Genomic DNA, 22,638 nt, shown 5'->3' on the forward strand with positions numbered 1-22,638 from the left:
TTTTATGAGTGGGCATTTCATTGGATTAAATCCGTATTGACCTAGCACAGTCTTACACATAGTAGATTCTTAAGTTCTTGTTTAATTTAATTGACACTCACCTCTATCAAACATACTGTAAAATTCAATTTCTTAAATACATTTTACATATCCATTTGTTTTCTTTAAATTTATCTTTCTGTCTTAAAAGCCCATTGAGCTGCACGCTTCTTGGGCAGTATAACATGACTGCATTTTTACAAAATTAGTGTTTCAATCAGAAATTGAAGCAACCTTCTGTTCAGTTGTTTTCAACTTCAATAATAATAATAAGGATACTCATAGTTCAGAAAACAGAGGAGCATAATTCAATGTGAAAAGCACTTTGGGTTGTTTGGAATTTTTTTTTTCTCATCACTCACCCAAACATTTAGGTGAAGAGCAATAAGGAGGGGAAAGAGCAAAAAAGTGGGATATTTTAAATGATACACTAGGTGTACTTCAAGTTTTACAAAGCACTTGTGGAATCCATTCTCTCATTGGATTCTCAAAACAAGCTTATGAAATAGGTAGTACAGATATTCTTATTTCATAGATGAGGAAACTGAGGCAGAAAGAAGTTGTTATTTTTCCTGTCACACAGCTAGCAACTGAATAAGTGGTAATGGTCTTTCCACTGCACATGGCTGCCAACATCCCTGGACTTTGCAGCAGTGTTTGTATAATCACAGCATCTTAGAATTGGGAAAGACCTACCTGAAACCCTCTGCAATCTCTCTACAGGACCTGGCGTGTATTAAGCACTTAATAAATGCTCCACACACAGACACACACATACACAGATATATACATACGTGCACACACACACACATATACATATATACTTATACACACACATATTGTGTGGCACGGTCAATAGAGCACAGAGCCTGGAATCAGGAAGACCTGAGTTCAAATGTGACCTAAGACACTTATTAGCTTACTATTTGGGCAAGTCACTTAACCACCATTTCCTCATCTGTAAAATTCTCTGGAAAAGCAAACAGCAAACTACTGTAATATTTTTACCAAGAAAACTCCAGATGGGGATCATGAAGAATCAGACACAATTGAAGCAACTCAACATCATCCTTATATAAGCATACATGTGTGTATGTATATGTGTGTGTGTATTTATGTGTACACATACATTATATGTGATGTTACCTATTATATGTATCGTATACATATATGTCAATTTTAAGTTCTTCTTTAACTTGCTGTTCCTTGAGAGAACTCATTCCCTTTTTAGAATGCCTTCATTGTTAAGGTTGTTTGTTTTTTTTCTTAGCAGAAACCTTCTTCTCCACAGCTCACACCTGTTCTGTTAGCTCTGCCCTCAGGCCTAGTAAAACAAGTCTAATCTTTCTTCTATGTGATGGCCGTTCAAAAGTTTGAAGTTAGTTATATTCTCTTAAATAGTCTCTTTTCTATAATAACTATCCCTAACCTCTTTTAACTGATCAAATGCAAATTCCTCAGCCTGGCATTGAAAGCCCTCCATGATTTCCTTTCCACCTAATTCCAGTCTCATGCTACTATCTATGTAGGAGACATTTTGAAGTGTGTGTGGGGAGGGGATTATTGGGGGAAAGAATCATAGAAGCACAAGTTTAGAGATGAAAAAGATCTTAGCAGTTATCTAGTCCAACCCCCTTTTACAGATGGGGACACTGAGGCCCAGAAAGTTTGTGGCTCTTTCAAGGTCACACTAACTAGTAAGCGACAGAGCTATGGCATTATCCCAGCGTCTGGATTGACTGGATTCATCAGCCTCCTGATCTTTGTACATGCTCTGTTTTAAAAGCCATTGTGCTATAGCTAGTTCAAAAGTTTTACTTGATTACAATTAAAAAAATATTTTGCACCAAATATGTGATATCTTTGGTGTAAGCAGCTGCCACTGAAGAATCTCCCTCTACCCAATGCAAGATAGCCCCTGCTCTGTAATATATAACCTTAGAGATTTGTCCGGGGTTCACTGAGAAATGAGGGGACTTGCCCAGAGTCATACCGCTAGCATATATTAGAAGCTTGATTTAAAGACCAGTCTCCTGAATTTGGAGGTCACCTCTCTATTGTCATCTCTCAGCAACTAAATTTTAACTATTAAGTATATACATGCATATGTATGTATATGTATAAGCTGTTTTCTGTGAATAGCCTGTTGATGTTTTTAAGTTTTAATAATGTTAATCATTTCTTAAATTCTGACATGATGAAACACTAATCTCGTGGTTGCTTTTCTTTACAGGATGAAAGCGGTAACATTGACCTACGGGAATATGTCATTGCTTTATCTGTAGTATGTAGACCATCCAAGACTTTGGAGACAATTCAGCTGGCTTTTAAGGCAAGTGGTATCATTTTTATATGAATTCAAAGTGTATTAAAAGTGAAGCACTTGGCACATTTTTTTTTCCAAAATCTGAATGTTTTACAAACACAAGCCAGGAGTAAAGCAACATAACTTTGACTTTTAGAATATGTATTATGTATTAATATTTATTTAATTGCCATAGAGCCATAAAATTGTGTCTACTTTGCAAGTTAAGAGGGAAAGTCACAAAACATATCCTTCAGGGGTTTAAAGCCAGAGTGGCTAAGACAAGCACAAAGTAAATTTCCCTCCAAAACACAAGGAAATTGCAAGGCTGATAGTAGTTATTCATAACTCTGATATTGTGGGACTGTCACGGTCACCTTTTCAATATATTAGCGAACTGATACAAAGGGAATGAATAAAATCCCATAGTAATACAGTTGTTATGTCAGATCTTCTAACTCTTCTTACCATTTAATAATATTGCCTTTCTCTAGTGTTTACAATGTTTCTATTAATATCTTGTTTTTAACATTACTTCAGTTTCTCCCTCCTTCCTTCTAGAGAGCCATCCCATATAACCAAAAAAAATTTTTTTAAGGGAAAAAAAAAGAAAAAGAGGAAGACAAAAATATTTGCAAAACTGACCGATACATTTTTTTTAAATTGTGAAAATAAACGCAATGTTCCACACGCATGAACTTCCCACCTCTACACAGGAATGGGGGGTGGTGTCTTCTCATGTACTCTTCTTTGGCACAGTGGATGAAGAACAGAAACACTTGAGTTTAAATCTGGTCTCCAACACATAGCAGTTTTGTGACCCTGGGCAAGTCACTTAACTTCTGTCTGTCTCAGTTTCCTCAACTGTAAAATAGGGACAGTAATAGCAGCGACCTCAGAAGGCTATTGTGAGGATCAGATGAGATGGTATTTGAAAGAAGCCCCTAGCACAGTACCTGGCACATACACAATGCTTTTCCCTTCCCATTTATATTTTTGGTGGTTGTTCCTTCTATTTACGTTGTGGTGATGACTGGGTACACATTGTTTTCTTGCCTCTCCTTACTTCATTCTACATCAGTTTATAAAAGTTTATACATGGTTAACAATGGCCTTTCAAAGTACCATGTCTAGAAAGTGTGAGATCACTAACGGTGCTCTATCTCAAAATTGTATGCCTGGCATTTCCATACTAAGGTAGCGTAGACAGAGTGGAGTCAGAAAGACCTGAGTTTGAATCCTGACTCAGACGCTTACATGCTAGCTAAGTGACCCTGGGTGACTCATTTAACCTCTCAGCCTCAATTTCCCCATGTGATAAATGGGAATGATAGTCGCGACTGCTTTTGTTTTAACAATCACGTGAGGTAACTTGTATAAGGCACTAAAGCCGTATATAAATATTAGCTAATATTATTAATTTAAAGGAATGCAGAAAAACAATGGATACTTTAGTAAAGGAGGTTTTAAAAAAAATATCTTTCTGCCTCCTTTCTTTAGTCACACCAAATGTGGACCTTTCTATTGGAGACAATGAACAACTAAGCCTAGAACAGTGGCATAACCTGTTTGTACTTTTAACCTAGAAAGAATAAGAGGAATGTCACGGCCCTTGGCATACCATCATTGTCCAGAGACACCTATAGCACTTGTTCAATACCTCAAGCTCATGGAACGCATTTCTTCTGAAAAGCTCAGGGCACAGAATATATTACCTCATTTATCCTCCAGGTATCTTACAAAATTAGTAACAGAACCTAAAATAAAATGCAAGTTTGCTAGTTTATCATCCTTGTGAAGGGAAATTACATTACCTGGTTCCATTTGAACTTTATTTTTATTTTGGGGGGAACTTCAATATGTTGAAGTTAAAATTTCTCTAGAACTAAAACATGAAATGCAAAACTGTATTCACCATGACGTCTCTGTAGATTGGCAGATTCATAGAATTTTTAAAACTAGAGTGTACCCTTCACGTACAGAATCTACTCCGATGTCCTATTTCATTGAGCTGCGTAAGAAGGAAAGTGATTTATCCAGGGGTCACATAACAAATCGGTAGCTGGCACCCAGGCTTTCCACTTCGTGCCTTTTTCTTGCTTCATGAAAAGACACGTTATTTTTTTAAGTATGTGACTTTTCTGAACTGAAAACTAAAGTGATATTTTGAACACATAGCATTGAATGTTGAAGGACTCATACAATCTCACTATTGAAGCCCTAGAGGTCATCTGGTCAAACCTGTGCCTGAAATAAGAATTCCTTCTCCAGTATCTTCAATAAGTAACCATCTAGCCTCTGCTTAAAGACCACCTGGGAGGAAGAACTCACCGTCACTTGTTCCTCCCCCCACCCAAGGCAATCCAGGTTAAGTGACTTGCCCATGGTCACACAGTGAGTGTCAAGTGTCTGAGTACAAATTTGAACTCAGTTCCTCCTGACTCCAGGGCTGGTACTCTACCCACTACACCACCTAGCTGCCTCTCACCATCACTTGTGAAGGCAGTCAATTCTATGTGAGAAGGACTTCTAATTATTCTTGTTTTTGATGATATCAAGACAGAGTTTCCCTCTGTAAACTTTTGTGTTATACTTGTATGTCACTAATTCTGCTCCCCAGGGCCAAATTGAAAGGCTCACTGCTCTTCCACATCCTAACCATTTAGATACTTGAAGAAAAAACCCAAGTCTTATATTTTCTCCCGGTTAAATATTCCCATTCCTTCAACCTCTATGGCATTTTAAGAATTCACCTCACATTAATCTCTGAGTTCACTCCGTGTTGTAAATGACCTTTCTAAAATGTGCAGCCTAAACTAAAGACAGTACTCCATGTGTGAACTGATCAGGACACAGGTCCAATGTTATCCCTCTTCTTTTAGACACCACAGCCTAAGAGTACATTAGCTTTTGTGGTTACAGCGTCATGCTTTTGACTCATACCAAGCTTGAAGCCCCCTAAAATTCCCAGGCCTTTTTTATGTAAGCTTCTTTCTAACCACTTCTCTCTTATCTGGTACTGAGTATTAAATTAACCTACTGAAAGAGGCTTTGAAAATTAACATAGAAGGCAATGGCTCAAATCTGCCAAAAAATCATAATAACAATGACTGTTATTAATGTCAATAATAATAATAACAATCCACAATTAAGATTTTCACTTTTATGTGGCACTTTCTGCACAAAAATCCCATGGAGCAGGTAGTGCCAAATTTTATTATCCTCATTTTGCTGAAGATGAAGTTATTCTTAATGTAAAAGTTTATTCTCTTAGGAAGACCGCACCATTGATTGCTAAAATCATTGATTTGCCTTGTTAGTCTTTTGTCTCTTGGCCATGCTGTGTCCAAAATAGCACAAAATGTAGGGCAATAATTTGTCCAGAATACAGTTGGGTCCCAATTAGTGTGCATGATAAATCCACTGAAGTGGCTACATTATTTAAATTTGCACTGGATATTTCCATTGCGCTGGAACAAAGGACTATATTTTACATAATTATAACTTCAAATAGGGTAAATGTGAATACAAACAACCACTGCAGAAGATTCATTATTCATACTAATCAGTATCTAGCTGTAACACAAAGTGTGAATTGGTGTTATCTGGATCAGTCAGGGTCTGTTAAGTGCTTAGTATAGTCTCAGCTCTGTACCAAGCACCACGGGGTTTATAAAAGAAGCATAAGCTGTAGTTTTCTGCCTTCTTGAAGTTTGCATTCAATCCAGCAACCAGAATTTATTAAGAATTTTCTATATGTCAGGCACTGTGCTAAGAATACCAAGAAAGGCAAGAAGAGTCCCTGCCCTCAAAAAACTCACTATCTAATAGGAGTGATAGTATGCAAACAGCTATGTACATACGAGATATATACAGGATAAATTGGAGATCATTTCAGAGGGAAGGCAGTACCATTAAAGGGGACTTAGGCTTCTTGAAAAAGGTGGCATTTATTTGAACCAGCTGACAGAGATAAGGAGGAAAAGAATTGTAGCCATGAAGGGCAGTACCAAGGTATGGGACTTAGGGAGATGGAGTCTTGTGAGAGAAACAGCAAGGAAGCCGGTGTCTCTGGCTCACAGAGTAGGTAAAGGAGAGTAAAATGTGAGACTGGAAAGGTAAGTAGGGTTTTAAAACCTAGCAGGATTGTATATCCAATCCTAGAAGTAATCGGGAGTCGCTTGAGTACTTATCTGACTGGTCAGTATGAGCATTCCAGTTGCAGTCATTGTATACCTGGAGGTAGCTAGGTTGTTGAAGTCGTGGGTGCTGGCCAACAACATCATTAGTATCTAGGCAGAGGATTCTCAGGGTACGAGTGGCAGGAGCATGTTGGCCTAGTGAATTCCTCCCACCATTTTGTCTTCCCCAGCACCTACTTGGTTGTTCTGTGTAGTAGCTGCCTTCAGGGCCATTGCTTACCAGCCAGCCCCACCAAGTTCTTTTCCACAATCCTGGCCATCCTGGCCACTTTGCAGACTGGCAGCACATCTCCAGAATACTGCTGTGTGTGCCTATAATATACATTCTAAGGTTGAAATCAATGCAAAAGAGGATCTGGGGGTGTGGTTCGGGATCTCATGAGGGCAGTGTCTAGAGGTCTCTTTATTCCTGTCTTCCTTTCCCCTTGCTTCTTCCTTGTACAAAAATCTGACTTCTGAACTCAGAAGAACCATTGGATAGGGAATGAGAGAGCTATGGAGGGGAAGGGGGAGTTGGGATGAAGAAATATAGGAACTTGAATATGAATATAAATGTTTAGCATTTGGGAGGAAGTGTGTGAGGAGATTTAACCCAGACCTCCATGGTATCAACCTTCAGTGTTGGAGCCCAAGCTGATAATGAGAGCCTGGGAGCTGAATTGGTTGTTTTTAATTTTCATATGCACATTTTTTTACATGTTTGAACATGTGGGATAAATAGAATTTGAACAGAGGGAAAGGGAAGGATATAAATGAATGAGGTTTTATTGTGCCTTTTCAGATGTATGAATCACAAGAAGATGGAAGCATAAAAGCAGAGGATTTGGCTTGCATTCTGAAGACTGCCATAGGTGTTGCAGAGCTTAATGTAACTGATCTTTTTAGAGCTATAGATGAGGAAGAAAAGAAGAAGATCACATTTGGTAAGTTTCAAAATATTTTTGAAACTCCAGGCAGTCTTAGGGAGTCTACATTACAAATTGTCCATTGTTGGCAATATCCAAGAAATGTAGAAAAAGAAAATTATGAAAATCTTTCATCCTTGACAGAATTGCCAAAGAAAAGAATAATAGGGGGATTTCCAGACTTTATCAGAGACTGGTCCCCTTGAGTTCTGTCTACCCCTTTCTGCATCTCTTATCTTTGAGAAACTGGAACTTCTTCCATTTCCTCGTACACACGCTAGTATGAAACTTAGTGTCTTTTGAGTTTATTCAAGTCTTTAGGGTAGGTGCCTGAGGTCACGAATTAGAAGATTTTGAGGATCTTCGATGCCTCTTGTTTGTATATTTTTATTTGATATTTTTCATTCTAGTGGTAGTTAGTTTCCTCCACATTTTGAGAGACATTAGTCACACCTAAGGAAAGTTTTATTAAGTTTCTGTCATGGTTCTCAAAATGATACCCATAATTCATGTATCACTTGTGATACCTACTACCCAGGAAAACTTATTTACCTGGTGCCATCTAACATAACTTTAAAAAAACTTGTCAACATTCAGTTTTCTGTGCTCATGAAGGAGACCAGTAAAACAGTTAAAAGCAAAACAGTGGATAATCAAAAAGCCAAGTATATTTAAAATTGAAATATACCTTCCTAATTATACTTTATTCGTTATGTAATAAAATTAACACTTGGTTCCTCCTAAGCATATAGCAACTAAAAATCCAAACAGAAGTGACCCCAGAATTTGCTGGACAGCAGAAATTGCCCAGTTTGAGATTTTAAGGTTTTGTTACTATAGATTGTCCACAGAGCAGATGGTCAGGAGTTAACTGTATCATATTTTACATGGAAGAAACCAAGGGAACATAGCATTTCAAGAACTCACCAAACATTAATAGTTGTTAAGCAGAAACTAAGTCCTAGGCTTTCTAATTCTTAATGTCATTATTTTTGAATGTCACAAAATAATATTATCATTAGAAGAACCCATGGAAATGACAAATTTAAGACAATACTATGTTTAGACTAAGTAGTCAGAGATTTCACTAGGGAACTGGGAAGTATAGAAATCTACCTATGGCCACCTAAGTTTATCAGAAGGAAAAATACCTACCAACATCCTCATCACCATTTATTAGTTAATTTCTTATCACTAAAGAAAATTAAACAGTTTCCATGAAGGTTTTCTAAAGTGGTTTCTTTGTGTCTTTCTTTTCTATATGTTAAAATTGATGGTGTCCTAATTTTAACACAACATGAGCATGAGCTATCCAGGAACAAAAAAATCCCAAACAAGTGGCTAGGATATTGCTATTTTCCCAAAGAAACTAGCCAGCTGATCTTTCAAAAAGAAAGTTATTGTTAAATATTTCTCTTTTTTTATTTTAATTTTTTAATATTTTTTCCAACCACATGTAAAAAAATTAACATTTTTAAAAAAATGTTGAGTTCCAGATTCTCTCCTTCATTCCCTTCCTTCCTTTTCCTCTCATTGAAAAGATGAACACTTGGACCGAGGTTATTACTGTGAAATATTTCCAAGCAAAAGCTGTTTCAGTGTTTTCCACAAGGTGTCACTGGCTATAAGCCATTTCAGCAGTGAAAAAAAAATTGTATTGATGTTTTTGACTGCTGTAATCCACTTCATAATTCCATTGATGCTACCTGAATTCATAATTGTCCGGTAGAAGCCAACCAGTACATATACACAGGTGCAGAGTGAGTTCTTATTAGAGTTCTCTTCTCTAGTTATTCTAAACTCTGGCCAATTAGCTAAAGAACAAAAGCATATTAGGCATCATGAATTCAATCAAAGACTTTAAAAGTTCCAGCTCCATGTTGGTCATTTGGCTTGGTCTCTCCCTCCTGATATACATCTCATGAGTTATCTCCCAGTTCTAGGTCATTTCTTGTCACCTCTCTTGTTTGAGACCCCAAGGAATTGACCATTCTTTATTTCCTTTCTACTGCATCCATCTTTTACTTCTGACCAGATTTTCTGTTTTCCCGGCCTAGAACTCCTTTCACCTTTGTCCATGAAGCAGTCACACTGCATTTTGATTTACTGCTGGCAACAATAGAATAAAAGCCAAGGGCTAATTCAACTCAACAAATATCTATTAAATACCTACTTAACCAAAGTACCACGTTGGACATTGAGGAGGATGTTGTTCAATAATCCGGTGGTGCCTGACTCTTGGCAGAGACGCTGAAGTGGTTGCCGTTTCCTTCTCTAGTATGTCCCAATTTTACGGATGAGGAACTAAGGCAAATAGGAGTTAAATGACTTGCCCAGCGCCATACAGCTAAGTACGTGTCTGAGAAGCTGGATTTGAGTTCAGATCTTCCTGACTCCAGGCCTGGTGCTCTATCCACTGCACCACCCAGCTGTCCCTGACACTGAGGAGACAGAGATAAAATAAGATACATATTTTGCAGTCAAGGAGTTATGTACACCTGGAATAATGGGATTAGACACGTAGTAAACAAGCCACACTGACACTCCATTGCCTGACTCTGGCTTTGAACTGGTTCTCCCCCATGCCTGGAATGTTCTGCCCCTCAGCTCCACCTTTTAGCTTCCCTGGCTTCCTTCAAAACTTGGTTCTGAAAAAAAAAAAAAGAAAAAAAGAAAATTAAAAAAGAAAAGAAAAAAAAATTTAAAACTTGGTTCTGGAAAAAAAGAAAAGAAAAAAATTTTTGTTAAAAAAACTTGGTTCTGCTCCCACTTGCTGCAGGGGGCCTTTTCATTACTCCCCAGCAGCTAGTGTCTTCCCTACCTTGGAGATAGCTGGTGGCACAGTGAATAGAGAGAGCATTAGCCCTAAAGTCAGGAAGACTTGAATTCAAATCCAGCCTCAGTTATTTATTAGCTGTGTGACCCTGAGCAAGTCACTTATCCTTTGTTTGCCTCAGCTTCTTCAACTGTAAAATGGGGATAATAATAGCACCTACCTCCTAGGATTATTGTGAAGATCAATGAATTAATATTTATAAAAAGCGCTTAGCACAGTACTTGGCACATAGTAGGTGCCATATAAATGCTTACTCCCATCCCTTCTGAAATTACTTTCCGTCTTTGTTCAGTCATGCCCTACTCCTCAGGACCCTGTGGACCATAGCAAAACCAGTGACCATTTCACAACACAACCTTGTTTTTCCCTTGGTTCTTGTGGAATGGGCGTTATTCCCAGAGTTAAGGTTGCTCTTACATGTGCTTCATGAGCTTCCTCTCTACCCTGATACATATCTTGTATGTATTAGTTATTTGTATGTCTCCTCCATTAGAATGTAAGCTCCTTGAGGGCAAGAACTGTGTTTTTGTCTTTCTTTGAATCCCTAGTGCCTAGCACAGTGTCTAACCTATGTTGTTGTTCAATCATTTCAGTCATGTCTGACTCCTCACAACCCCATTTGGGGTTTTCTTGGCAAAGGTACTGGAGTGGTTTGCCATTTCCTTCCCCAGTTCATTTTACAGATGAGGAAACTGAGGCAAACAGGGTTAAGTGACTTGCCCAGGGTCACACAGGAAGTGTCTGAGGCCAGATTTGAACTCAGGAAGAGGAGTCTCCCTAACTCCAGGCCAAACACTCTATCTAGTGTGTCACCTAGTGGCCCAATGTTTGGCTTATAAGAAGTGCTTGATAAATGCTTGTTGATTGACTGTCCCTTGAATAAATAACAGATTCCAGGTAGAATGTGAGAGTTATTGCTTCATTTTTTCCTCATAGACTATATAAGTAAGTTCTATTCAATTCACCCCACATTTATGATGGACTTGTTATGTACATATAGGCTTCTGAGTCATGTGCCAAAGATACAAAGACAAAACCCAAATAGTCTTTGCCATCATAAGGTTGATAGTCTAGAGGGAAGAGGATACAAAATGTACAAAAACAAATAAACGAGTAAATAAATCTATAGTAATTTGTGGAGAGAGAGAACACTAACTTGGACAATCAGGGAAGGCTTAATACCTGAATTTAACCTTGAATACATAGAACCAAATAGTCCAGATAGTGTTGATAACAATGGGGAAGATTCAGAGAGGGGGAAGTAAGGAGAAAGTGTAATCCAGTTGGGGAGTGCTGACAGTGGGGAGGCACCGAGGTGAGAGATGGAATGGAGAGGTCAGAGAACAATTAGCAATCCAGTTTGACTGGAACATAGGGAGCAATATAAAATAAGTCTAGACAGCTATGTTGGAGATAGATTATCAGCATTTGCATATGATACTAGAGGCAATAGGAAGTCCCTAAAGATTTTTGAGCAAGGATGTAACCTGGTTAGATTTGTGTGTCCACAAGGTTAGCTTGACAGCTCTGTGGAGCATGAAATCAGGAGGCAAATGCCCATTTGGAGGCTATGATAATCGTCCAGACCAGAGGCAGCAAGGCCCTTTGTTAGGGTAGTAGCTGTGAGAGTGGAGACTAAGGAACAGATTTAAAAGCTACTTTAAGGCAATGGTGTCAAACTCAAATAGAAATGGAGGCCACTAAATTATACATAAGGATCTCTGTGAGCTGCATGTTGACCTGGAAAACTACATTATTAACAATATCTATGTCCTATAATATTTTCACTATATGTTGTTAATTATTTCCTGATTATGTTTTAATCTGATTCCCACAGCACTCAGGAGTGGGTTCCATGTTTAATACCTCTGCTGTGGAGGACATGGTAACCCGTTGAATAGCACAGTACAGTAAGGGGAAAAGGAAAATTCCAGGATGACTCCATACATGAGAATCCAGGGGACTCAGAAAGTGGTGTTGTGCTCAACAGAAATAGGGAAGTTTGAAGGACAAGTGAATGTGGGGGAGGGGTGGAGGAGATGAGAGAATGAATGAAGGGGAAAGATTGAAGGTAAGTAGGAGAGTGAGAGGATGCATGATGAGGCAACCTCCTGGAGGAGAAGGTAGGAGATGAAATCCAGGGCACAATCAGAGGGCTCAACCTTTGCCAGTAGAAGAGCTCCCTCCTCCTCAGAGACTAGAGCAAAGGAGAGGAGGGCAGGGAAAAATGTGGAAAGGGTTTGAGGTGGGGGAGATGAGAGAACTCATTGACAGATGGATTTAATTTTCTCAGTAAAATAAGAGGTGAAGTAATCTGTACAAAAACAGGTGGAAGGAGCATTGAGGATGGAGGAGGATTGGAACAGCTGGTGCTTGTCATTTTATACTCTTTTGGTATGACATAGTTTATTAGTGTAAAAGTCCAAACTGGGGCGGGGGGGGGGGGGTTCTTTAGATAATACCCACAAAAGAAAAGTAGATTGCTAAGGAATAGCCTGCGATTTATATATTCTTCAGAAAACAGTTTATGCAGTAAAGTTACTAATGAACACTACCAATTACTATCATGAGCAGTTTTGTCACAATATGCTATTTTTAATGGACTTTCTTTCCAAAGGAAAGCAAGCTAAAAGGTGAGTTAGCTGGCACTTTCAGTGTAAGTTAACCAAATAAAGACACAGGTACTTAACAATTATCAGGAATAGGGCTGTGAGGGAGTATTTTTTTTTACATTGAATGTATTTATTGCTAGAGAAAGAGGCAAGTGAGGAATTGCCAATATCCTCAGGGTTTTTGTTTTGTATTCTTCAAAAAGCACTTCCCCTCTTTCCCTATTAGACTGTTTTTTGACCCTACTTGAACCACAGTTGAGTGGAGCTATCTTCTCCTGACCCTTTACTTATCTACACAGAGGGAGAACCTGTCTCCCAGCCTTTCCCTAGCCAGCCTCCTACCATGGCAAGGGCTCAGCCAGAGCATCAGGCCAAAGGGATTACTGTACAAAGAGTTACTGTCACTTTTGAATACTCAGATTAGCTGTGGCCCCATGAATAGTGAGAAATATCATGGAGAGAAATGGAAGGACTGCAGGTTTGGATTGCAGCTGTTGACCCAAGAACACCATCTTTGGGGAGATACTGTATTTATTTTGGGACAGTTACTTTGATGTATAAAATATCCATCTTATATGTACAACATGAAGCCCATCTGCCTGCTGTAAAACCTCTCCACTCACAAATCCATCCAAAAGATAACTTTTTGGTATTTTTAGCCACAGAAATTCAGGCTTTCTGGTGTTTTTTTTTTTTCTTTTGAGTTCTTTTTATTTCCTGTTCTGGTTGTGACATATAAAAGTTGGAGAGACATAGTTTCTGGGTAATTAATCATTTTGTTAATCATGCTAACAAATAATTAATAAAATGGTCAGTGGCATTTTTGAATACCAAAGATCCCTCACAGAACCCACTCGAGGCTTATATGCCGTTGGAAGAGTGGGTATTCTGAGGATGGCAATCAGCTCTGATTAGTTAACAGGTAATGAGAGAATGAATATTATAATGAGTGGTGGGCGTATTCTAATGAGAACCTGGGGGAGTCTGATCACTCAGTCTTGGTCATATAAAATCCATATTACCCCATCTAGGGAAATCTAGACAAAGTGGGGAATCCACTTCTACCCAGACCTGTCTGACTAAAACAAAATGGGCCAGAATCCACCAGTTCAAATAAACTAAAATTTGTGTACCTTATAATCATATCTGAGTTTTCCAGTTGAGTTAGTTTTGCCCAAGATTTCATCTCATTATGAGCCTTTCACTGCAAAAGTTGCCTGAGTAACCTACAGGGGCTGATTTCTAAATGAGGAAAAGGAAGTCTTCGTTCTAATTCAATATTTGTCTGTTAATATAGGAGAGAAATAATCATTTCTCTCATGGTGGTCATAATTCAAAAGTCTGTCATCTACAACCATGAACATACAGACACAGAGAATTTATGCAAATGTATGATATTTTTAAAGAAAGAATATTTTATAATTGGTATGATGGTAAGAGATTTAACTTAGTTACTCAACAGCTAGAAGGCATTTGACTTTAAAAAAAATTCAAGAATCTGCTAATATGTTTTCAAAATGTTGTAATAATTTAACATTCAACAAACACTTATGAAACACTTCCTCTATACCAGACACTGTGCTAGGCACTGTGGGTGTACAAAGACAAAAAATGAAAGTCTCAGCCCTCAAGGAGTTTACATTCTGTTGAGTGAAAACAATAGCTAATCAGAAAATTAAATACAAATTGTGTACAAAGTAATTTGGGGGATGGATTTTAGCGACTGGGGGATCAGGTGAGGCTTCCTGTGACCGCAGGCACCTGAGCTAAGCATAAAAAAGGAAACCAAAAATTCCCAGAGGTGGAGGTGGAGATGGAGGTAAGGAGAGAATGCATTCTAGGTATAAGAAATAGACTGTGCAATAGCAGGCATATGGGAGATGGAATGTCAAAGACTAGGGACAGTGAGTGGGCCAGTCTGGCTGGGGCATGGATTGTGTGAAGGAGAACAATATAGGTGAAGCCTGGAAAGGCTGCAGCCAGATTGAGAAGAGCTTTACCAGCCAAACAGAGGACCTTGTATTTTACCTTGGAAGCTAGAGGGAGGCATAAGGTATTCTTGAGTAGGGCAGTGGTCAGACCTGGGCTTTGGGAATATCCATTTGGGACCTATGTTGGTTAGTGGGAAGAGATGCTGGGTGCAATTAGGAGGCTGTTGAAGTAGGTGTGAGGGGAAGAGAGGTTAGACAGAGGTGAGAGGAGAGGGAGAAAAGAGACAAACGTGAAAGATGCTATAGAGGTAAGCTCCTATGCAAAATGACTTTCATTCTTTGTGTCTCCAGTGCTTTGCACATAGGTGGTTAATAAATGTATGTTGATTAAGGTAGAAACAAAAACACTTGCAAATAATTGGATATGAGGGATAGGTTAGAGTACAGAGTTGCTCTCTGAGGTTACAAACCTTGATGACTGGGAGAACAGTAGCCCCTTTAAGGTGGGGTGGGGGTGGGAAGAGAAGAGAATTCTGTTTTGGACATGTTAAATTTGAGATGCCTAAAGGAGATGCATTTGGTGATGCCAGACTGAAGTTCAGGAGAGAGTTTTAGCTGGTTGAGTATATGAGAGCTGATGAGATCACTGAGAGAGTAATAATGATAGCTACTCTTTATGTAAGCACTAAGGTTTGCAAGACACCACACATATATTATCTCACTTGATCCCTAAAGTACCCCATGAGTTAGATGAGTTTTATTGTCCCCATTATTGTGAGACTAATATGAGATATTTGTAAAGCACCTTATAAACAAGTTCAGCTATTGTTGTTAAGTGACTTGACCAAGGTCCCACAGCTAGTAAATTTCTGAAGCAAGATTTGAACCTAGGGCTTGGTGATTATGAATCTAGCATTCTATCTACTAACTCCACATTTTTCTCATTATCTGAGTACTTAAACCAAAATGGCTTCCTTGGAAGGTTTTCTGTGGTTTGCCAGTTAAGTTTGAGTTATTATGAATATTGAAAAAGTAACCTCTCCTTCAATTTTAAAAATTTTCCTGCCCAGAAAACACTTCGTCAAATATTTTAGAAGATAGACAACTTCATCTTCATACATCCTTCCTTACTGATAAGATGACAATCTTTCCATGCTCCCTTCACTCCCACATGTCCTCACCTTTAAGTGATGAGCTCCTCCAAACTTAGGAGGGCTAGTTTTCAGATGATGGACACAAACTCTTAATCAGTCCATATTGAAAGCTAGGTAGGCAATATCAGAATTCGTGTTCCACAGTTATGCCTTTTTAGAATTCCTGGGTACTAATGTGCCACATTGCAGCAGCAAGCCAAAACATGACTTGAGTGGAGGGAATGGCAAGGAATATTTTAAATTTACCTGCATTCATGTGTTAAACTGTCTCCTTGCTTGTACAATATAATTGTGACCTGGGTAGTGGATAACTATCTGTCAGTGAGGAAGGATCCTAAATGGTCTTCCTCCCTGTCCCCTTGAAAAGCCACAGCAGCCACAGACTATAGGAAGTATCTGTGTTCCAAGTAAGCACCTGGACAAGACATAGCAATACATGCCCATAGCCCTAAAACATTGATTTCCACCTGGAGCCCATGTAACACAAAATTTCTTTATTTTTTCTAGCTGACTTCAGCAGGTTTGCCGAAGTATACCCAGACTTTGCAGAAGAATATTTATATCCAGATCAAGCAAGTTTTGAAAGCTGTGTTCAGACACCCTCTGCTCCAACCCCTAATGGTTTCTGTACTGACTTCAGCCCTGAAAATATTGAAGATGAGAGGAACCCCTTTGAGAAGAAATTGAACTAATACTGAAACATCATCTCCTTCTCCTGGTGAAGAGGAGAAGCCCCTGCCTAGGTTCCATTATCATTCCAATACACACATGACAATATATACTCCCTGTTATTTGTGTGAGAATTTCCCATTTTGCTTTTTCTCCCATACAATGTAAATTTATTCTCTTCAAACTTGTCTGGAAAGATTTGGGTTTGGGTTTTGTTGTTGTTTGTTGTTGTTGTTGTTGTGTCTTTGTAAAAAGTCTGTGAGCGCCGAGACTGTGAATGTGCTACCTTCCTTGTACTGTATGTGTATTTGAAAAGAAGTCACATACTTATTTATATTCCATTGTTTAATTTCATGTACAAAGTGTCTTAGGGAGTGTGCACGTAAAAAGAATCATGTAGCTGCTGTGGTCTTAAGTGCACTTTGGTGATTAGCATTTTTCTGTGTTTGAGGACAGTTAAGTTCAGGCTGTCTTCAGTACTGAATTCAACAAATTATGCAAAGGAGGTTGTTTGGTTTAGTTTATGTAGTATTTGGAGGGCACAACGTGGTCTAAAAATCTGGTTTTGAATTTTCATTAAAACTTTGCAAATGGTCCTTTATGTTGTCGATTCCATGGTAGTAAAAAAAGTTAGGGAGCTCTGACCCCAAGACACTCTTTGTCTACACTTGAAAATTTTAATTTGTTGTGTGTGTTTTGGACCTACTATAAAAGATCTGCTACCTTTCACAAATATAGAATGTGGAGGATGCATTTTCTGTTTTCTATGTGTGTCTAAATCTGTGTGGGAGCTTGTAAATGTTTTTATAATCTTCATTTAGATACTTCAGGAAACATTCAACACTTTTATGAAAGGGAGACTTATTTTTCTACGTTTTTTTTTCCCCTGTCAGAGTGTGTGGGTAATATTTAATTATAGTTCTGGTTTTTTTCATATTATATATACTAAGTTCTTGGTTTCAGCTGTTTTAGAATTCCAAATAGACTTCTACTGAGGCAAATTATACTAGCCATTTGAAGTCTATTGACCCATAAAGGTACTCTTAACAGTTTCGCCCCTAACCAAAACTATCTTGTCTGTTTCCACTAGTTGTGTGTTAGGATTCCTATTCGGTGGATTTTTTTTTTCATATCGACAACTTTAGGATTCTGTTGTAAATTGGTTTAATTCAATATAGATTAATCTCTGATCAAAGTATTTGTATACAGCTGAAAATCTTATAAGGTAAAAAAATGAAAGATAATTTCTTTCTAAATGAAAGGAGTTCAGCGAATTCCAGGTTACTGTATTATTTTACTTCAATAAACGGCAACATGTTTGGAGTAGAAAGATAAATATCTTCTCAAACTTTTTTTTTGTGTGAAATTGGTTTGGCTTCCCCCTCTCCCAATTAGTTATTGTTTATGCACATAGGTCTTTCTTAAGCTTAGGGGCTAGGCATAGGTGGAGGGAAAATGAGCTAGGAATGTTTTTCCTATCCATTCAATCTTCCAACAAAGAGAAATCTGTCTGTCAGCATGGTGTCAAAACATAGCTTGTCCTGTAGAACAGAATAAGTAAAGTAGCATAAAGAGTCTGGAGTTTGGTTTGCAGTCACTGGTGCAGCCTTATTCAGTTGCCATGTTAGCTGTCCCCATTCTAAAATGTTGAATCCTAAGTGTCACTTGGTAAAACTGATATCGAAATTCCTTCATATCGGGGGAAAAACAGTTTTACTGGGATATGTGGATAGAAATATATATATATATATTTTTTAATTGTTCTCTTTGTGTCAGAGAGATAAAATACAAGAGTGATGCTTCCAGGAAGTTTGGAGGACAGAATAATTTGGTTTCCCTGTTGATCCTATTTGTGGTACATGATTTTGCATTTCTTTATAGCCAAAATTAAGCAAAAATTCATTCTTGAAGCCCAGTAATTGGTTACATGTTCTAGCATGTTTCCTAAACGCATATATACATATATATATATGTGCGTGCACACACACGTGCACACACCCCTCTGGACTTATTTGAAATAATGTAGTTGTTTTCATTTATAAACAGAACTGGATTTTTTATCTTAGCCATCTCTTCACAAAATGAATATCATAGCCAAGAAAATAGAACAAAAGTCTCATTTTCATTAAGGATTTTTAAGTTAGATGTTGGGTTTTTTTTTTCCTTTCTACCAGGGAGAATTTTTAGAACTTTACAATTTTCAGTCCTATTTAGATGATCAGTTAAATTTTTTCCTGAATTTTGCTCATTTGTGTATAAGAATATAGATTTCTATTTTTTATTCAGATCAAGGGTGAAATAAGTCTACTAGAGTGAATTTCAGAGCCTCATAGCATATACTGGACACAAAACAACCCAGATGTGGTCTGAGTAGCTAAAAGTTACTAGCAGATATTTTATATAGTGAATAAATATTCATTGTGTCCTTTTAAAGAGAGAAAGATCCAATGTTCAAATATGATATTTTTTAAATGGTAAATGAAAGAGGTTAATAGAACTGAGATCCTGAGGGGAAGGGACCAAAAAAAAAAGCCCAATTCTGAAGTTGCCTCAATTCTTTCAGGTCTGTATATGAAGTGATTTTTGTATGATATATGCCATTGGGCATTTTCAGAAAAAAAAATCTCTGATCCACAGACTTGTACAGAATGTTTGTACCTCCTGATTCTCTGTTTTTCTTATGTAATAACGCTAAATAGTTCATGTGCATTCAGAACTGTGAATGTAGATAATCTTATGGTAAATAATTCTTTTTGTCAGGTCGGAGAGAAAGGAGAGCTTTAATACTTTTTATGCTACCATGGTTTTGAAAACCAGGATTAGCAGGCATGAAACAGCTGTTGAAGCCTGTGAATGTATATGTTGGGAGGGTGGGGGAATAAACGGGAACGGTCATGTCCATTTTGTCATTGTCTATCATAAAAATAATTTTGAATTTTAAATGTTGAAGAAATAAAATGTAAAAATCTTATATACTTAAGCATATATTTTGTTACATGTTGTCTTTTATTGTAAAGATCAAACTAGATGTTTCATATATTTTGGAGGGCAAATTTAACCAAAGTTAATGTTTACGGTAGTACTTTTCTAGGTAAGAAACATTTTACAAAAAAATATATATCTATATATATATATATATATGGTTTAAATCTCGTGAGGGAAAAGGAATACCATAGAAAGATTCTATTTAGGACCCTTTTTTAAAGCTACTGTGTATCTAGGATATATTGAAAGTTCAAACCATGGTTGCTGTTTGTCTGCCTCTTGTACCATATTAGTGCTTTGTTTACATTAAACAATCTAATCAGGATAGTGTATAAATCCTATATCTGATGCCCCTTATAAAATTATAAATGTTGAAGAAATAGAAATACTTAAATCTTCCTGTAGAATGTTTTCTAATAACCATGGCCATACACATGCCAGCTTTTAACAATATGCCATTATCTTCAGTAATATAGCGCTATAATTTTTTTTCTGGGATATTGACTGAGGCTCTGGGTTTAACTTTTTGTAATTCTTTATTTCTCTCCAGGTTTATCAGAAAGATCTCTAGTTTAATCATAGATGAATGATTTTTTAAAAATTAAATAGCTCTGTTCCCATCTTTATTTCTGGAGGGCATGAACTAACTACCTCCTAAGTACCAAAGGGAGATGAGCACCCTATAGCCTAACACCTCTTAGCCTCATATTTCTTCTACCAGTAGGACCAATGCCCTGCTTACTGAAGGAAGGGGTGTTCAGGCCTCCGCAGTAAGGTGCTGTCCATATGGGCTGATCCACTAGGAAAACTCAGTATTCCCCTTGCATGGGAATGCATGGGAAAAGCACGGGCTTTTCAACCCCACAGTAATGAAGCTGTTGGATGGCAGTGTTGTCTAAATGGTGCTGTGATGGCTTCCCCTCTTGCCAACCATGGTCTCTGATTTTTGCTGTATCTATGCTGAAAAGGTGAGTGTAGCATTCCTTCCTTTTTCCTTTCCATCCCCGTTTCCTTTAAGGTACACAAAAGCACTAAAATCTCTTAAGACTGACTACTTACCCTATAGCCAGGGAAGAGTCTGGTCTAGAACAAGAGTACATCATCCCCCCTTTCCCCCAGAAAAAAAATGATTTAGATTTACTTTTATGTTGAAATAGTATTAATATTCAACTACCTTTGAAGCAGGGCTCCTGAAGACTCTATAATGCACTGCATTTAACACATGGGTCATATTTTAAACCAATATCAGATGCTGTGCCTACTAAGGCAGGATGGCGTTGTGGATAGAGTTCTGGCCTCACAGCCAGTAAAGACCTGAATTCAATTGCTGCCACTAACCTGGCAGTGACCTGGTTGACTGTATGACCATTGATTAGTTACTAACCCTCACAGTGCTCTAGTCAACCCACTGAGACCATAAGTTGTAGAAAAGAATAAGTTGTATCTTTATTGGTAGAGGGATTTCCCTATGTTAATGAAATTATATGTCCAGGCCCTGTCCTTTCCTGAAGCTTTGATATTCTTTCAGCTTATTAAAATTGAAAACTTTCTCCTTTTCCTTCATTTATACAAGATAATTCCATCCTATCAGACACAAGATGTTGGGTTCCCCCACCGATTCAGTTTTCTTCCTAAGAAAGAAGCTACCCAACACAGATGATCCTTACACTAAGTACCATTACAAAAAAGAGTTCAAAAAGCAAAACTATATTGTGCTAACAGTACCCTGTAAATATTATTTAAAATAGCTCCATATTTTGTAAATAATAATACTTCTGATAATTATTCTCTGGCCATTCCTATGTTACAACAATGCTTTATAAGAAAATCCCTAAAGGTTTAATGTCTGCTCCACAGGCATCATTGGAGGGAGAAGAGTTGAATTAAGCCATACCTGAACGCTTTGTAGTTTTCTTGACATCAAATACATAAACTTGTTGAAGGAAGGAACTGTTTAATTTTTTTCCTTTGTACCCCAAGTGCCTGGCATACATTAGGCACTTAATAATTGCTTGTTGATTAATTAATCAAATAGAAGTTACTCTTCAGACGTCTTCATTCTGTGTTTTCTTTCTCTCCATATCCTCCCCAAAAAGAAACCACTCACTTAGACAAAGACACCGCTCAGAAAGATCTTTGTGTTAATAGAGGAGAAAGTCCAGGAGTTTTGTGCATGACACCTGCCTCTGGTTAATGTCTCCTGGGTCTGAAGCATTTTTTCTAATATGCTAATTCACTAAAGGGGGAGGGGGAAGACTTACACTAAAGCCCTGTGTCCTCAAGGTACCCTAGACTAAAAAAAAAAAAAACACTTCAAAATAATTCAGTGAATTCATCAATTTTGATGTGGTGATAGTCATATGCAGAGTACTTTTAATCGGAAGCTCTTCTTTTTTCTGAATTTCTTTCACCATGACATAGTTGATATTCCTTGGCACAGATGCATCTCCCAAATAGCATCCATGTTCCAGGTACATAAGTGCACAGACCTTGCACTAAATCAAATCATATTTCATAATTAACCTAAAAAGAAAAAAAATCACTGTAGCATATTAATTGTGAGAGATTGACCGTATGTGAATCCTTTACCTCCATCCCTCCCATTCCGATGATATTTAATTACTTTGGGGGCTTAAAAAAAAAAAAAACCTTGGTTTTATGGTTTATATTAAATTGTTTGGAAAAAGCACATCCATTGGAAACTTTGAATGTTTTGTATATTTTCTTAAGTTTTTAAATAGTCCAAGTCTAACTATCTCACATTATGTAGTAATATATTCAGTAAAATAAGATTCTTAAAGGAATACCTCAATTTGAGAACTTTTTCTTGTTAATTGTAAAATTATGCCTTGTTTTGATAGTGACTGTAAAATACTATGGACTATCCTGAGCCAAGCAACAATACAGTTACCTAATTTCAAATCATGTTTTGAGAGGGATGCCGATTTTCTTGAAGGTAATCGATGTATGTCAGTATTTGTTATTTCAACGGGCTCCTTA

The 22,638-nt window shown here is 37.6% G+C and overlaps 1 protein-coding gene across 1 annotated transcript in view; it reads left to right on the top strand.

The window, feature by feature from the left end:
* LPCAT1 (lysophosphatidylcholine acyltransferase 1) overlaps positions 1–19,633 on the top strand; it is a 156,340-nt gene extending 136,707 nt beyond the window's left edge. The window contains exons 12-14 of the mRNA XM_036741729.1: positions 2,273–2,371; positions 7,328–7,469; positions 16,492–19,633. Coding sequence (XP_036597624.1) covers positions 2,273–2,371; positions 7,328–7,469; positions 16,492–16,676 — 426 coding nt within the window. The 3' untranslated portion in view covers positions 16,677–19,633. The remainder of the gene's footprint in view (positions 1–2,272; positions 2,372–7,327; positions 7,470–16,491) is intronic.
* Positions 19,634–22,638: the final 3,005 nt, after the last annotated feature.

The sequence above is a fragment of the Trichosurus vulpecula genome, chromosome 1, assembly GCF_011100635.1.
Source record: "Trichosurus vulpecula isolate mTriVul1 chromosome 1, mTriVul1.pri, whole genome shotgun sequence".
NCBI classification, from domain to species: domain Eukaryota; kingdom Metazoa; phylum Chordata; class Mammalia; order Diprotodontia; family Phalangeridae; genus Trichosurus; species Trichosurus vulpecula.